This window comes from Marmota monax, unplaced genomic scaffold (assembly GCF_021218885.2).
Source record: "Marmota monax isolate L192 unplaced genomic scaffold, Marmota_monax_Labrador192_F-V1.1 WCK01_AAM20220418_F8-fsc01107, whole genome shotgun sequence".
Taxonomy (NCBI): Eukaryota; Metazoa; Chordata; class Mammalia; order Rodentia; family Sciuridae; genus Marmota; species Marmota monax.
Window position 1 is genome coordinate 20,140 of NW_026694607.1, and position 18,690 is coordinate 38,829.

Genomic DNA, 18,690 nt, shown 5'->3' on the forward strand with positions numbered 1-18,690 from the left:
CACTTGAAAAACAGACCTTAAGAAAGGTTCAAGATAGCCACCTCAGGGACAATGGTGAATGATACGGCAGGAAAAGAGAAGCCTACAGAGCCACAGTGGGCTGGGGCCACCAAAAGACTTGAAGAAGCTAAGACTGTTTGTTCCAGTAATGAAGGGGAAAGTGCCAGATGCAGCTCTGAGAAGTGATCGGCTGAAGAAACAGCAGCAGACCTCCCAAGAAAGCCTACAGAGATCTCCAAGTTTGGATTTGCCACAAGTAGTCATATAACAAAGAAAGCATCAGTCATATCTATCAAACTTTGATTGGGTAAGCCTAAGGAAACTTTCCCAACTCTTGCTCCAAAACCCTCTCAGTAGCAGCAGCTTTCAATGAAGGTAAAGATAGTGAAGTAGAGGAAATACCTCCAGAAGCAAAGAGGAGGATGAAGAATACTCTAAGTAACATACCAAGATCAAACAGACCAACCTCCTTCAATAAGGGAAAGCAAAGGTTTCCTGATAAAAAGAAGGAATAGAAGTATGATATCAAATCTCATCTTGGAAATAACCATGACCAAGACAATTAAATGGTATGTTTTGAAGTTGGGGTGTGGGGTGGGTCTAAAAAGGAATAGTTTCCCTTCCTAAAAACATGATATAAAACTATATTTGGAGCTGTTTTTGTTTATTTTGTTTTGTTTTTTACATTTTCTTTTCTTTTTTAAGATTAAAGTGGTACACTAATAAATTAGAATTTAAAACTAAAAAAAAAAACCATAGGCCAGGGATGTGACTCACAGGCAGAGGACCTACTTCATGTGCTGGAGGCCCTGAGTTGAATTCTCAGCACTGCAAAAAAAATAAATAAGTAAAATTAACCAGTCTAGAGAGTTAGCTCTAACTTTTTTTCCCTCCAGCTCTTCTCTCTACGAATCAATTCAAATTTTAACATGCTAAATAATGGTTTCAACTCACTGCTTTAAAATAATTACTCTCATCTAATGAAATACCCACTGCTGACCATATACCTAAGACTACTATCTATCTCAGTCATTCCTTTTTCCCTTCTCTTTTTACAGGCTTTACGGCATATAAGTTTAGTCATACTTTCATTTAGCCTAGTGTGTAGTGGACATCTGTATTTGCCTGCTCTGAACTGCTTCCTCTCAGAATTTTGGAGGATGGCACCACCAACAAGCTGCATGTGGTTCAGCAGCAGCAGCTTTTGCTAACCACCCACTACACATTCCTTTTTGGACAATGACCAAGTCCTGACCAACTGGAGCATCTCTCTCACATACACAGAGGAGGTGGAGCAGCTACACATAGAAAGCAAGATGTGAATGAGAAAACTCAAGGTAGCTGGAGGACCTACCTGGATCTAGGTAGGCATGAAGCAAGATGCCAACTATCCTCTCACAGGCCAACTCATAAACCCCCCTTTCTTTGCCTAAATTAGTCTGAGCTCAGTTCCTTTTTCCCCCCCATTAAGAGTCTTAACCAATGTATCCCTTCACCAGGTTGCACAAATCTAAAATGCTATTACATCTTTGTTTCATGTCAAGAACCTTCTTAATTCTCCCCAATGTGCCTCAAATACCATCCTATTAGCAGGTCTTCTTCATTCCAATCATAATTATCATCTTCTTTCTCCTTCTGTATTTCTTATAGGAGTTACTAAACCAGTCTGCCTTAAATTAGGGTTGATATTTCTATCTCATTTTCCTCTATTAATCCATATGGTCATGAGAGGCAGTGACCTAGCTTATTAATCATTTTATCGCCCCCAGTCTAATAGAACTAACAGTAAAATCGTTAAATTAAACTTTGATTCCATTTAGCACTTTGCCTAAAACAAACAACACTGTTACCCCTTCTTACTATTTATATTTTATTTTATTTATATTTATATCAATTCCTCACCTTCTGTAAGACACATTTTCTTTTAGCAAAGAAATCCTATTCTAAGCCTATTAGAAGTTTACAGCATACATATATTCCAGGATATTAATAAGCCCTATTCAATGAAAGAAATATATGTGTATTTCTTTTCTCCATAGTACTATTATTTTTGTTTATCTCCTTCAGTGTTAAAAAAAAGTGATCAGCAGGTTCAAAATAAACCAGTTCTATAAATTGTATTAAAAAGTAAGAAGGAGCTTCTGGAGACATTTACACAAAATAACCCAAAGTCACACCTCTGAGATGACATTACTTCTGACAGAGTCTATGTAGTTCTTCTCAAGTCAAGAAAAAGAACCAGATGACATTCAAATTACATTACCCTTTTCTCTAGATACTCCAAGTAAAAAGCTTTGAGACACCCATTGCTTGACTTTCACATGAAAAGACACATTATCTCATAGGACATTGGAATCTGAAAGTACACTTTATAAAAAAAATGTGGGACTATCCCTAAATTTTCTCCATAGAAAATATAAACCTAATATTCCAATTAAAACATGGTTATCAATATGGAGGAAGGCACAAAGAAAGATATAGGGGCAGGGGACAAAAAGAAAGAAAAGAAAATGGCCCAGGAAGTATAAGTTATAGTTCTGAGATTCCTGTAATAATTCTCTTGATCGTAGATCAATACTTCTATCTGTGACTAAAGGACCACCACACCCTGCCCCAAGATATTACAAACCAATATTTTTGTAAAAATGAACAACAAAACATAAAAAGCAATAAACATAGATTGCTAGGAAGAAATGGCTATGTACTTGGATAAAGCAGAAATGTCAAATTGTTGTCAATATTCCTTAGTGCTTATTCTTAATTTCTGTACTTAAGATTGTCACATGTAGACCAGTAACACATAGATCACAGATCAACAGATCACAGATTAGACTCAGTCTTCAGACCACACTTTGAACAGTAGTGATTAGATAATTCGCATGACATTTTTGGTGTCTCAGTCTTAGTTCCCTTATCTGACAAAAGCACTCAGTTTGATGACTGACATGTGGTGGGTGTTCTTACAAGGGAGAAGAGACAAATGCAAAGAAACTGTCCTTTTGAACACTAAAGACAGTAACAATTTTTCCAAGACCACAATTCCAGCACTCCTTGGATCCCATCATCATAAATTATGTACTGACAAAGCCTCACCCAGAAGAGCCAGAATGTTACTGATAATCTAGACTATGTGTTCTCAGAAATAATTTGTTAAACTAACTTGAAAGAGCCATGTGATTATGTTTATATTTGCAATGCAGCAAACATTATTGCATTTATATGTCAAAGGCATATTGCTAGAAATAAGGGTAGTGGTATCATATGCCACAAAAAAAAAAAAAATTCTTTTTTAAAATTATATTAAGACTACAGAATTTGAGAGTTCACTGAGATGAAAAGGCTCAACAAGAAAATTACCTTTTGTCATCTGCACAACTTTAAAATATGTACTAAAAAAGAACAATAACATTTAAGGTAGGCTACAATTTGTCCCTATTTTAATTAGCATAGTAATCTTATAATTTTTTAGAGTAAAAGAACTCAGTTATCCTCAAATTAAGAAGACCTTAAGAAAAAGACAGTACAGAAGGAATTATCAGTGAGACAAAGCCTTCTTACACATAACACCAAAAGCACAAATGACAAAACACATAAATTTAGCTTCATCAAAATTTTTAAATATTGCCAGGCACAGTGGCACACACCTGTAATCCCAGCAACCTGGGAGGCCCAGGCAGGAGGATTGCAAGTTCAAAGACAGCCTCAGCAACTTAGTGAGGACCTATGCAACTCAGCAAGACCTTGTCTCAAAATAAAACATAAAATGGGCTTGATATGTGGCTCCATGGTAAAGTGCCCCTGGGTTAAATCCCCAGTACCAAAAAATAAATAAATAAATAAATAAATAAATAAATAAATAAATAAATAAAAATAAAATAAATATTTATTTATTTATTTTAAATGTTGTTCTTCAAGGATACCATTAGGAAAGTGAAATGACAACTCACCAATTTAAAAAAAAATATTTACAAATCATATATCTGATAAGAAACTAGTATCTAGAATATATAAAGAATTCATAATTTGACAATAAGAAGACAACCCAACTGAAAACTGGAGAAAGGATTTGGCTCCAAAGACATACAAATGGCCAACATGCACATGAAAAGAGATCAGGGTCGGCCGTCATCAGAGCAATGGAAACAAAAACCACAATGAGATACCACTTCACATCCACTAGGATACCTAAAATAAAAAAGATAATATTGAGCATTGAAGAGTACGTGGAGAAATCACTGGTGGGAACAAAGAAGCACATTCATTTTTGGAAAAAGTTTGGCAATTCCGCAAAAATTTAAACCTACATACATCATATGACCCAGCAATTTCATACCTAGGTTTATACTCAAGAAAAATGAAAATATATTGTACACAAATATTCACAAAAGCATTATTCATAATAGTTAAAAAGAGGAGACAACTCATGTCCATCAACTGGTAAATAAACAAAAGGTGGCAAATAATACAATAAATTATTACTGGGCTATAAAATGGAAAGAAGAACTGATGCATGCTACAACATAGATGAACCTTGAAAATATTATGCCACGTGAAAAGAGCTACACACAAAGGCCATGTATACTTTAAGTGGGTAAATTCTATGGTTAAGAAAAATATATTTCAAAAAACTTGAAGAATACTAGACCCTAGCCCAAACTGCTGATGCACTCTGTAAAATCAAAGTCATCTTATTTAGCTCAGTAAGCACATATTAAAATTCATAATTTTTGTTTAATTTAAAAATCACTTTATGCTTACTCCCAATCCTGTAATGCAAGGTGTTAACCAGGAAAACAGAAAGAGCTTCTCAAAAAAAAAAAAAAAAAAAAAAAAAAAAAAAAATTCACCTGAGTTGATTTCTGCACCTTGCAGAACCATTTTCTTCATTAAAATACCTACAAATGTTTAATATATCAATGGGGATTGAGTCGAGTGGTGCTCTATCATTAAGCTATACTCCTAGACCCTTTTATTTCTTATTTTGAGATAAGGTCTCACTAATATGCCTACACTGGCCTTGAACATGTGATCTTCCTACCTTAGCCTCCAAAGTTGCTGGGATTATAACTATGTGCCACTGCATCTGGCATTATCTATATTATTTTAAAATCTACAGGATGCTTAATTTTTCTTCAAGTATTGATGTAAAACCCTGATTATCAACTGAAATTTTTGTAAAAAAAATAAGATGGGTAAGTAAATATTAAAGACTGCACTATTTGTTTAATCTTTGTAAAAATACAAAACAATTTTGCCTTAAGTTATTTGCTACTATTGATTTTCCAGTCCTGCATTTTAGTTGAGTATACTACTCTTTCTGTTTGGATTTGTTATTATCTTTAACATTATCCCAGTTGGCTCTTGAGTGAGAATAATGAGATACTGATTGCTATCCTTGCTTCCTAATAACTTTGGGCCACTTTCCCCTCACTTTTAAATATATACCCTTACAAAAGAATCTTCTCATTAGTTTAAACCCATTTAAATGCTCTAAGAAGTATGTAAGTTTTTAGTCACTAACCATCGAGCTCAAGTATAAAATAGGATACCTTCTTCCCTAGGCTAATGATACTTATCTACAAAATTTTCCCAGCTATAAAATTTATTCATTCTCACATGCTCACTATTTAGTCAATTAAAAAAAAAACTGAGATACCGAGATGTAGAATGGTTCTGAGCAAAGGCATAACAGATTTGCTACAGAAAATTTAACTGCTAACAGTTTTCAACATAAAATACCCAATTTAAAAAATGATCATGTATTTTAAATCCCTAAAACTTCCAACTGCAAATCCTACAAAATCCAGCTTAGCCAGTGAAGCATGTAAGCTACATAGTACAGAAGATGGATGAGACCTCATGCACACAGCTGTTTTAAACACAGAAATAAAACATATAAGGCAACCTTCAAAATAGATGGATAACAATCTGCATTTAACATGTCCCTACACTTGAGTCAGGAAATAGTCTAGTATCTTTATATGCTTTATATTTATATAAACTTATATTAACCACACATTATAATTATATTAAATTTATGCTAATTTTAATTTATATCATCTTTATATTTAATCCTAGCCAAAGGAATATGGATACAATTATTATCATCATTTGATAAATGAAGAAACTCAAAGTAGGCAACTTGCTGGAGGCCACAAAGTAATAGAGGCTAGTATCTGAACACAAACAAAATGATTCTCAAACACTATATTTCATTTTTAAGGTGACTAAGGTATGTCTCATCTCATATCTTCAAAAAAAGGGATGAAACAAGAAAAAGAAGGGTAAGCAAAGGCTCCATAAAGCTCCATTCCCATATTTCTAGCTAATTACTAGGCAGTTTGGATGTCACTATCAGCTCAATTCAACCATTTAAACCCAAATTCACCATCATTTTCATCTTGTCCAAACCTGTTCTCCTCCAAAATTTCACACTTCAGTCAATTTTCTTAGTCATTAAAATTTAGAATTTTACAATCATCTTTGGTCTTTTTTCTAAATTCTATACATAGCCTCTACCAGCCCTGCCCATTCTTCCTCAGATGTATTCTGTCCTTGGCAGTTTTGTTGTTCCCTATCCTAGTCGAGTCTCTGATCTCCTTATACATGGCTTAATGGAATAGCCTCTTATCTCACTGACTAAATCCCCTATAATCCATCTATATAGCACAACTAGCTATGTCTATCAAAAATACCACTTTTCATCATATTGTCTTGGTCAAAAGTCTACAATGGGTAATTACAGAATCAATTCCTTTTGAATGCAAGTTATCCTGAAGAAGCTGTACAGATGTCATAAGTACAATGACATGATGATGAAGGTCACTCATTAAAAAACTGTAATCAAACCAGCAAGAACCATTGAGTCCGTCCTCGAAAGTAGCTGGCAGTAAAGGTCTTTGTGAGTTTGGGCTAAATCCTGTGCTCTACTCTCTAAACAAAGGGCACTAGCTTGAGGACAGCTCCCAGTAAGAACACTGGAACCCAGAGAAAAGTTGAACAGAGGTTCACCCAGGATGGAGAGGGTGAAACCCTGTACCTAGCAATGAAACACAGGCATTTCATTTTCTCAAGTAATGTCCTACTTACTTTGGCAATTTGGGGGGTACCAGTCTGCCTCTCTGGTCCTTACTAAGATGTCTATTATAGGACAGCTTAGCCTACCTGATTCACTTTCCATGCAAAGCCCCAGTCAGACTTTCTATGCAAATGAAAGCCTTTTAGAACAGGAGACATGCAAAGACTCTCACACAAACTTCCTCACCATTCCAGCAGCTCTTCACTCCTAAGAAGACGCCTTCACCAAGGAAGGATCTCCAGACCTTTGAAGAAAACGTAATGGCATAAAGGAAAAGGACCAATGTTCAAAATCCAACTGGCAGACAAAGCAGTAGATTTAGAACCAGAAAATCAAATATAAATGTTAAAGAGCTTAACACTGCAAAAATAATGCCATTTTTAAAAACTGAAATTGAGGGCTGGGGATGTGGCTCAAGCGGTAGCGTGCTCGCCTGGCATGCATGCGGCCTGAGTTCGATCTTCAGCACCACATACAAATAAAGATGTTGTGTCCGCCGAAAACTAAAAAATAAATATTAAAAAATCCCTCTCTCTCCCTCCCTCCCTCCCTCCCTCCCCCTCTCTCTCTAAAAAAAAAAAACTGAAATTGAAGGGTGGGAAGAGAGATGAGAAGAAGGCTGGGTGCACTAATTTCTTGATATTTTAAAGTGCAATCAATAGGCACTGAGATTGGTACATTACAAAATAAGAATAATATTATAAGTCAAGTATAGTGGCCCACACCTGTAACCCTAGCTGCTCAGGAGGCTGAGTCAGGAGGTTTAAAAGCTCAAGGTCAGCCTGGGCCACTCAGTGATACCCTGCCACAAAATAAAAAATAAAAGGGTTGAGGGTCAAACTCAGAAAGTCAAAGTTGTATATTTTCTCTCATATGTGGAAGGTAGAAAAGAAAAATGGAGGGGTACCATGAAAATAGAAGGGAGTTCAGTAGAGGAAAGGGACCAGGAGGAAGGGAAGGAGGTGGAGTGGGACAGGAAACAGAGAGGAGGTAAAAGAGGAGAAGAAGGAGGAGGAGGAGAAGGAGGAGGAGGAGGAGGAGGAGGAGGAGGAGGAGGAGGAGGAGGAGGAGAAGGAGGAGGAGGTAAAAGAGGAGAAGGAGGAGGAGGAGGTAAAAGAGGAGAAGAAGGAGGAGGAGGAGAAGGAGGAGGAGGAGGAGGAGGAGGAGGAGAAGGAGGAGGAGGAGAAGGAGGAGCAGGAGGAGGAGAAGGAGGAGGAGGAGGAGGAGGAGGAGGAGAAGGAGGAGGAGAAGGAGGAGGAGGAGAAGGAGGAGAAGGAGGAGGAGGAGGAGGAGAAGGAGGAGGAGGAGGAGGAGAAGGAGGAGGAGGAGGAGGGGAGGAGGGGGAGGAAGAGGAGGAGAGGAGGAGGGGGGAGATTACTTAAGTCAAATGCTAACACAAAAAGAATTAAGAATATAATAATAAAAACTTGAGAGAGAGAAATGGGAGAGAAGCTTTAAGGAAGCATTCATTATTGCAGGAGTCAAAAGATACCATTTATAGTTGGTCAAACAAGACCAAAAAGTGTAATTTCTAGTTATTCTAACACAGTGTGTACATTATATCTCATAAATATGTACATTACTATGTCCCAATTAAAAACAAAAATATATTTAAAAATAAATAAACAAAGTTGCCCTGGAAACTACAGAAAAACCTGTAAGAGCAGTGGCCTCTGGGAAGCAGTCCTAAAGGTAGAATAAGGCAGAAAAAGTAAGCTGTTACTTCATATTGTATACTCTGCTTTTTATTTTTACCCACATGCATGTCTCCTATAATTTAAAAACAAATGCTACTTTAATTTTATAAGTAGCAACAAATTTCAATTCCTTTGGTCTTTCTACTACAAAGACCAAAGAAATTTAAAGTTCTACTCCTTTCTCAGTCTCCATTTTTTAAGTTTAAAAAGGGAAAATGTCTCCTTAAGAGGTAGTTTTGAACAGATTAAAAGGGCACAAATTCCATGAAAGAATCTGGCAGATGGTGCCACACTCAATAAATATTCATTTTAAACCTTATAAGCCTTTATCTTTCCTTGAAGGTACTATTCCCACCATGAGCATAGCCACTTCCATGTTAGGTTTCCTGGAGAAAAGGCACCCTCCTTAGAGTCTTATGTCAGGATAGCACCCCTCTCTCTATATCCAAATTGGTCATTCCACTATCTTAAGGAACTCTGCTCTTTGAGTTTTAAACTCTAAACTCAGTCTTTGGCTCAATTTGTAAACAGGACGCACAACCAAAGACAGGAAGCCTTAACTGTAATGTCTCCAAAAAAGAATGGGACCAAATCCACATATGCATGTTAAGAAAGATAAGCCTAAATCTCATGAGAGATGGTGCTCTGAAATAACTAACATCTTTACCCCCTAGCCTGTACTGATGCCTAAAGATCTGTAAGTGGAGCTTGGACTCCCCGGGGTTAAAGGCACTGCCCCTATGAACATGCAAATATTCCTAGGAGTAATTTATCAGAGCCTTACCTAACAGAGTTTGAGAGGAAAGAATCTCCAGAAAAAAGTTCCAAAATGGGACAACAACCCACAGATAGCAGCCTTGGAAAAGGGGCTCTGTACAGCTTAAGAAGCCACAGTGCAAGGGTTTCAAGACAAAAACAAGTAGAGGTAGGTAGACACAGAGAGTATTTTTTACCTACTTCAAGATGTCGCCCAGCACAATGCCTGGTCACAAATGCTCATTGGGTACCCCTTGCATGTAATTGCATGGTTGGGCTCACCTTTTTTGCAGCTGCAAGGGTCAGTATGACAAATGCCTCTAGAACAGAGCTCCTCAAACTTTAACAAATACCTACGGGTCTTATGGGTGCGGACAGACATTCAGTACTTCTAATAACTCCTAGGTGATGCTGATTCTGTAGGAATGCAGACAGTAGGCTGAATAAGAAGGGGATAAGAAAAGCACTTCCCTCTCCCCACAACTTCCACTACTCTAACCCAGGCTTCTGTCATCACCCCCTAAAACAAAAGCAACAGTATGGGGGTGGGGTGGGGTAATGGTTTTGAGATCAGCACCTAATTCCTGGACTCAGACAGATATGAATTCAAATCCCAGTTCTACCACTTGGTAGCTGTCTGACTGTGGGCAAATCACATAATCTCTTCTCCATCCCTAGGTTCCCTCAATTGTCAGGTAATAACATCAACCTCAGAGAGGTTGTCAAGATTAAAAATAAATAATATAGCAAAGCATTTATCTTGCTGACTCCCCTAGATGGTCTTTTTGCCTTAAGTCAAACTATATTTAACTGCCAAGGTGATATTCACAAATTTTCACTCACCATATCTGTAGATTGCTTCATGGATCTCTTAGTGACTACCAAATCAAAGGAAAACCTTCAAATGAACTTGGCATTAGTAACGTAAGCCACACACTTACCTTCAAGATCCCCTACTCCTTGCTATTCAACCACACCTCCACTTAATACCCATGAAACCTATTTTCTCCAAGCAAATCACTTCACTGCTACCATTAAATTTACAATTCTGAAATGTAGACATAAGCATTTAATGTTGTAGAGAACTTCCAAACACTTCATTACACAAACCAGAAAATAAAAATCCAGAAAGGTGAAGTGACTTATCTTGACCACACAAATTATCATCAGTGATTTTTAAAACCTGGTTTCTAGAATTCTATTTCAAATTTTCTTTTCAGGATCTTTTACCGCTCTTTCCAGAAAACTTCAAACACCACAGGAAACTTAAATAAAAATTCCCCTCTACAATTTCCCCTAAAATCATTCAGAATTTAGGTATAAAGTTTAAGCTATGGTTTATTCACAACATATGACTGATTCAATCAACAAATTAGAGAGTAAGATCAATGAAACTAATTATTTGCCTTAGTACAGATCGAATCATAGGACATCACAACACAAAATGTTTATTATTTTTGGAATCGACCTTACTGTAGATTACTAGACTGCTAGTTACCTTATTTTAGGTGATTATCTTTTCTTTCCATCTCAATTACATATTCTTTAAGATAACTTTATCTTACTCATCTTTGAATCCCTCAACCCCTATCCAGACATCCTGCATCCTTCTTCATGTATGATAAAAATAACTGTAAATAAATAATAAGATGCATTGTTTTGCATAATGTTGACCTTTGTAATCTTTCTTATGTAATCTATTTTGCTATAGTCTTATTTGCCCACTTGTTTTATCTTCTCATTTAGTACATAAAAATATAGAAAGATGATTCTCAATGGCTATGTATCTTTAATTTACTCCTTTGTGACATTGTACCACAAAGATATTCCACATCTTTGTGCGTTATATCCTTAATATATATCTTTAGGGTTAAAAACATGTTCTCTACTTTTTTCCTTTCCCCAAACTATAATACCCTCCCTCCTGCCAAAATACTTGAAACTATGCTATACACATTAATAAGAGGGAATAACTAAAATAATCATTATTCTTAAACTGCTAACACATACACAAGCTAGCAATTTAGTACACTGAAATAGCTATTAAAGTTAAAAAACACAAGCATAATATTAATATGTTAATACACAAAATATGTTAAAGTTGGAAATTAAATTCTTAGTGGGCCAGGGGTACAGTTCAATGGTAGAGTGCTTGCCTGGCATGTACGAGGTCCTGGGTTTGATCCCCAGCACCACACACAAAAAAAAAAAAATATATATATATATATAGTAAATATTTAAATAAGTAATAAGAATAAAATACAAAAATATAATTTTAATTATTAAAAACCACATGATACCATGGTAGAAAATTACTTACCCTGAGTGATTAATATAAAGCTTCAATCTTTTTTTTAACTTTTCCTAATTATAAACATTGTTTTGTTTTCTACTGAGACCCAGAGCAAAATAAAACATCTACTACTTTTTACATCTTGACTTTTATAAGAACTGATTAGTGCTGCTCCTAATTTTACACACACACACACACAAAAAAAAAAAAAAAAAAAAAAAAGACAGAAAGAAAGAAAAGAAAACTCCCTCAAAAGTTTGGTACATTAAATTCTTGCATGTACAGGCATCCTAGAAACAATCCTTTTTAAAGAAATCTTCTAGGATACGTGATTTACATGTTTTATAAATCCAAATTTTTATACACTGGGTTTTCTTAAAATAAGTTAAACCAAAAAGGAAAAGATATTAGTACTATTATAAATTATGATCAAAATATCTTAATCTTTTCTTTTCTTTTTTTTTTTTTTTTTTTGAATTTTCCATCTGACTTTATTTCCAAATACACTTTCTTTTTTAAAAAACCAATACACTTTTCTGTGGGATGACAAATATCAGTATTAGGAAATCCAATTATACAAAAAATACTACATCTAATCTGGGATAGATATATTTATTTTTGGTAACATACATTAAGTGGCACTAATTACACAGTAACTATAAGGTAACTAACAGAGTAACAGAACTGTAACTCTGCCACAGCTGCATGGACTTGGGCCTTTCTGGCTGAGTACACTTTCAAACAACTAAATGCCCACCCCAGAGCTATGCCAATGAAATTGGCTGAGGAGTAAAGCTCCAAAGTGATGACTCACCAGATTTCCTTGCAGCTGACAGATGATAGGCAGGACATGTTAGTTATAAAGTAGTTACAGCCTAATTCACAAAAGTTACCGTTTCTCTTTCTAGAAAGAAGCAAGAAGTTAAGAAATTCTTTGAATTAGCGCCTGGTGTGTCAGGTGGAGTGCAGAGAGGGCTGTTAGAGCAGTGTCAGAAGAACTCTGGCAGGTCAGACAGGTTGGACATCATTATTAATCATGGTTTGGCTTCTAAATACTGGTAGCAAGATGACTTCTGATTTGTAATCTTAGGTAAATTATAGATAAATGAAAAAGGCCAGTAATCATATACTAAGATTAATAAACAGCACTTCAAAATTAACCGCATAAGGGCTGTGCTTGCAGCAAGGTTTCACAACACAAGGCACCCAGATTTTTTCTTCCCACGTCTGGCTTGCAGAGCAGCTCTCGTGGCCATTTCAAATACCTCCCTCACTCCATCTTTGGTCTTTGCTGAACACTCCATGTACCCAAAGGCGCCAATCCTGTTTGCCATATCTCTGCCTTCTTCAGGTTTTACTGGCTCCTGCTTCATCTTGGCTAACTCCCGCCTTGTGTGCTCATCATTCCGAAGATCCTTCTTATTCCCAACCAGGATGATGGGTACATTGGGGCAGAAATGCTTGACTTCTGGAGTCCATTTTTCTGGGATGTTTTCTAAACTATCAGGGCTGTCAATGGAGAAACACATCAGTATAACATCAGTGTCTGGGTAGGAGAGGGGCCTCAGGCGATCATAATCTTCCTGCCCAGCCGTGTCCCACAAAGCCAACTCTACCTGCTTTCCATCCACTTCAATATCTGCCACATAGTTCTCAAACACTGTGGGCACATACACTTCTGGGAACTGGTCCTTGCTGAAAACTATGAGCAAGCATGTCTTGCCACATGCTCCATCACCAACAATCACCAATTTCTTCCTGATGGCAGCCATAGCTTACAAATGTGCTGCAAAATGCACGGCCTGTGACCAAAGTTGTATAAAGTACCTTGAACTTCCCAGATGAAAAGCTCAGACGACGACTCCGAGTCTGGCCTCTTTGCGCCGAGAACGCCTGTCCGTGAGTCGCAAGCTCTGAGACGAGGACGGGTAGCTCCAGAGACGACCGGGGACTAACGAAAGAACCGACGGAGGGCGGCTGGCTGTGGGCGGGGAGCGCGAGCGAAGGAGGGCGGGCGGCGAGGGACGTGCGCGCCCCCGGGCGCCCAGCGGGCTCGAGCGGGAGCCAGTCGTGGCCCCGACTGCGGGCGCGCACTCACAGCTCAGCCACCCTTAATCTTTTCTTAATCCCAAGCTTTAAAAAAAACAGTTCCATCCTTAAACAAACATTGTTTCATATAAACCTACACCTTTACCAATGCCCAGAGCTTTATTTCATTTGGAAATTTTCAGTTAGAAAGATACCACGACAATAAATGATTCTTCTATATCTTCAGTTTCATTTTAGCCTTCCTACATTCACACCCTAGAGGTTCCAGATTCTTATCCACAAAGTGATTATGGTCTAGGACTGAATCAGATTTGTAACAAATGTCCACTGGGATCCTTCGACCTATCATTGACGAGCAGAGCCAATATATGTCTTCTAGCTCACTGAATCCTTTCACCTACCTCAGGGACTCTCCACAATACTATATGGTTAGAAGCTTTCTTTCACAAATGACAAAAATAAATGAAAAATGATTTCAGAACAGAAAAATGAAAACTTAAGTCATTATATAGTGTCTAAAGGCTACCTTGCATCTACCACTTGATGCCCAAATGTTGTAACATGTACAATATATTCTTCTTTAAGGTTTCAAGTCTCATTATCTCTAACAATATTAACACTCCAATATATCTCCAAACGATGAACATGAAACTTCCACAGTATCTACAATAGCCTAGAAACCATTATGATTCATTTTTTAATATTCCAGAAAAGAATAAAGCTAATAAAATAAAACTTTTAATAAGTATGCTTTTTTAAAATATTATCATATCAAAATGAAGCTCTGATAGAAGTCATATAATCATTTAGAAATAAAATGTAAAGTCTTGCTCTTTTTCCTAAAAGGTAATTTAAGCATGGTAGTCTCTTTTTTTATTTTTGCAATTGTTCTTAGAATGTATTTCTCTTCAAAAAAAAAAAAATTGTCTCCAAAGAGAAAGAAGAAAAAAATTACAAAGTGCAATATTTTTATGTTACAAGCCACACAAAAATCTGTCACTATTTATGTTACAATTCTAGTCATCAATAAGGTACTTTTTTTCGATGTACCACTCAAAAATCAATTATATCAACTCTTTTGTATAGAGAAGCAGCACACCTTTCAGGTAACTAGTATTAATGAGTGGACAGGACTATAGAATCTCCATCTGTTTCTCTGACAAAGCTGTGGCTACTCTTAGTCTCTCATTGAAATTCCATTAATCTGATGTACCAAGGTCCAATGCGAAAATCAAAACTCCATCTAACCCTTTATCAGCTCACAATAACCTACAAGTGAACTCTGCCTGTTAGCATGCAGCAAGTTATGATTTTGCTATCAATCAGGCAGCTGGCCAATAAAAAAAAAAAAAGAAAGAAAGAAAAAAAGGGCAGACTGGAAACAGCCTGTCTGGCAGGGTTTGGAGATTTTGTTTTTGTTTTCTGTTTCATCTCTATTCATTTTCTATAGGGTGTCTGGACCTTGTGAGATTATGCATTATTCTCCTTGGCTGTGATTTAATTGCTACCAGCAATCAAGTCGAAGCATCACTGAAGTGTGCTTGAATTTCATTAGAAGATATAACTTATGCTACTTTCCTACAGTACCTAATAAACCATAAAGAAACCAAAACACATATGGCTTGAGGGAATAACTGGAAAATTAGGTGGCCATTTGGGAACTGAGTGAACTTTTGAACCAGAGGAACAGAGAAAAAGAAATATTAAAGGGAAAGACAGACTTAGAATGCACATAGAGATGTGCAGGTTTGACCTTTTCAGTACCTTGAAAATTACATTAGCATTATGAAAAATACATATCATGTTTAGAGTTTATAATCCATCAAAGTTCAGATACTTTGTTAGTGCCTACCATAAGGTAAAAGTCAAAAGGACAAAACAACAATCTGATTTGACAAAAGGCCTTTTGGTGACCCTGTGCTAAATTGGTTATACTTAATGTCAAATACATTATCTTTTTTATAATTAATACATTATTAGACTGAGGTCATATAATAAAGGAAAATTTATTCAGCAAAGGGAAGAGAACATAGACAAAATCTAAATTGCAAGGAGAAAAACTGAGATGATGAGATGTTTTAAGAGTAAAAATTAAAAGTACAAGTTGAAAATTAACCTATAACAACATTCTTGGAAGAAAATGTGAAACCATTAAAAATCTTATTATTTACATACAAAAATAAATAATACTAAAAGTTAAATTTCCAACTTGCTTAAGAATTTCCTAAACATTAATAATATGAACTAGAATTTAACAAAAAAGCTGGTGTTACACAGAAATATGTCATCAATAATATTCAAATATTGATAATCTTTTAACAGCAAATATTTTTATATTAACATATTTCCTGAATATATGTTTATGAAAACATGATAAATTGTTTATTCTTAAGAAAACATGACAATCATATAAAGACAACATAATTTAATAACAAATCACTCTGTGTGTAAAACTCACTACAAGATATCCATCTTTTGTAGATATTTAATTGCTGGGTCTTTATTAACTTGCAATTTTTAAAGAATGCAAATAATGCTCCTGTGTACATCAAAATAGTTATGCTATTTTGAGAAACTCTAAGCATATTTATTCTATGAGAACATTCTGTGTGCATGTGTGTGTTTATCCCTTGAGGTATAAATACTCTGTCTCTACATATGTATATATACAAATACATACTCATTCATGTCTATGAACATTTTACAGAGAAGAAAAACAAATAATTGTAGTGCATCTAAAAAACAGTACAACATACATGATAATTCACTGTTTGGCCAGAAAATATTATTTCATCAATTAGAAAACATTTTCTAACAGAACCGCTTTAGAAGATAAGGGTAGAAAAGATAATGCTCTGTTTTAGAGATAAGTATGAATGAAGAAAAGTGTGCATCTTTGTAAAAGATAAAAAGAAAATATAAGAGAAAAATTCCCTTACTTTAAAAATAGAAATTAAATGTAAAATTCAACATAAAATGGATATGATTATTATTGCTACACATTGTACAAAGTTCTGTATATAAAAAAAGATTGTTTTGTTCTGAATCAGTGGTTAGAATGTTTATCACTTATGCATGTACTTGACTTATCCCTGTTCTGCAATAGACATAATTTTATACCTCATAAAAGCAATTTATGTTTCCAAAGGGAATAATCTGGATAACATAAAATGTGGAGTGCTCTGTTGCAGGAAGCATATTTTCATTCAGCAATTGTATTTAGAGATGGAACTGCACAGTTTGATCATCATATAGTGGCAGAAGACATTATTCATTTCTATGTCTATGTGAAACTTTGAGTGCCACAAATTAATATGCATAGCTAATTTATCAATACACATTCTTAATTTATAACTATATATATCACCCTTATAAGGTTTCTATCATGCAGTTGCACTCAATTGGCTATAACAGAGAAAGCACATGCTGTACTAAAACAAGTTCCATAACTTTGGCAACATTCAATAATGTTTTAGAAATTACTAAGAGATAAACAATCAACTTTATTACTAGTTCAATTAATACAAAATGTTATAATATTACTGCATAATATAAGGCATTTTAAATGACAATCAGAAAAATGAAAATGTGTATTAAAAGAAGCATCTGATAAAAACTGTCTCAATGTGAAAAGGCAACGTAAGAATAATTAATTTAATATTTCATGAACTCATTTTGTATAAAGTTTTTAGAAAAAATAGATCAAAACCTTTTTCATTATTTATAAAATAAATAATACAACAAGCCATTAACAAGCATAATAAAATTAAGCAAGAATCTGATAACATTAAACTAACCAACAAACTGTTACTAATAATATTCACATGGTGATGCAAACACTCTCCTAAAATTCTATTAAAGAAAATTTCCTAGAAAAAGAAGCAACTACAGTTTTAGGGAAACCTCAACTAGGACCACTAGAGAGAGCTCTTCGTTCCTTAAAAGGTTCTGGTAAAGGTGAGTTCATGGAAGACTCAGCCTTCAGCTTTGTGATAAGACCACTACCTCCACAAAAAGCACTGCTTTGTGTCAAAGTGTCAAAAAGTAAATTCTTATGGAAAAATGTCACATACCATCAGAGGGGGCTTCGTCATCTTTGTCATATCGTTCTCAGGCTAGGGAAATAGAGTCTGGAGGCCCAGCAAAAGGGTCATCATATTCTTCCCCCTCTTCTGCATCACCTGTAAAAGAATCAGAGAAATGACTTCTATGATTTAGTCATCTGAAATAATGTAGTCTTGTCAGAAAAGGCAAGTTTTACTATTAAGCTCAGTCAATGTTATGGGAAAACAAACAAAACTTTTTGAATGAGGTAAAAACAGATTCTATTTTAGTTTGTATTCATTGTTATGTAAATGTGGCAAGAGTTTTTTTCAAAATCAATAGACAAGGGCTTATTTGTGACACAAAATAAGGACTGTATTCACAGTCCCTAAATTATGATGGTCTCTATAAGGAATTCAAAAAGTAGAAGCAAGATAAAACAGATTGTGTACCTAAAACAAACAATCAAAATAACAATACCCCCAAAAGATGGAAAGTACAACAAAGAAAATAATTCAAGTAATTCCATTTACCTACTCAGTAATTTTGAAAAATGATGATGAGAAATTGGTAATGTGAAGCCATATGAACACTTTTTATTTGCATTAAAATCACAGGATAACATTAGGGTCGATTAAAAATAGTTGTGTTTTTGAGAGTAGGAATCCTTAATGGGAAAACTGATTTAAAACTCACATAATCCTTTCAAAATACAAACAAGATGATTTGTAAACACTTTCAGTTTTCATTCAGTGGTATATTGTCTTTTTCAA

The 18,690-nt window shown here is 35.4% G+C and overlaps 2 protein-coding genes and 1 pseudogene across 4 annotated transcripts in view; 1 reads left to right on the forward strand and 2 right to left on the reverse strand.

Annotated features, from left to right (window-relative positions):
- The window catches only part of LOC124077742 (src kinase-associated phosphoprotein 2-like), a 45,613-nt gene that overhangs the window by 8,955 nt on the left and 17,968 nt on the right, over positions 1 to 18,690 (reverse strand). The window contains exons 4-5 of one of the 3 annotated variants that reach the window (XR_009224696.1): positions 17,947 to 18,054; positions 778 to 828 (exon numbers count right to left, since the gene is read on the reverse strand). Coding sequence is in view for 1 of the 3 variants with exons in the window: in XM_058572056.1 (XP_058428039.1) it covers positions 17,984 to 18,054 (71 nt within the window). In the remaining 2 variants the exon portion in view is untranslated. Of the gene's footprint in view, positions 1 to 777; positions 829 to 13,194; positions 13,334 to 17,946; positions 18,055 to 18,690 lie in introns of those variants that run through there. The other 2 variants (XM_058572056.1, XR_009224695.1) reach the window with 2 other exon arrangements.
- Positions 52 to 566, forward strand: LOC124077741 (PEST proteolytic signal-containing nuclear protein-like; annotated as a pseudogene).
- Positions 10,852 to 13,829, reverse strand: LOC124077740 (transforming protein RhoA). The gene has a single exon (XM_046422224.2). It carries the CDS (start codon positions 13,594 to 13,596, stop codon positions 13,015 to 13,017), a length of 582 nt encoding a protein of 193 aa, XP_046278180.1. The 5' UTR covers positions 13,597 to 13,829; the 3' UTR covers positions 10,852 to 13,014.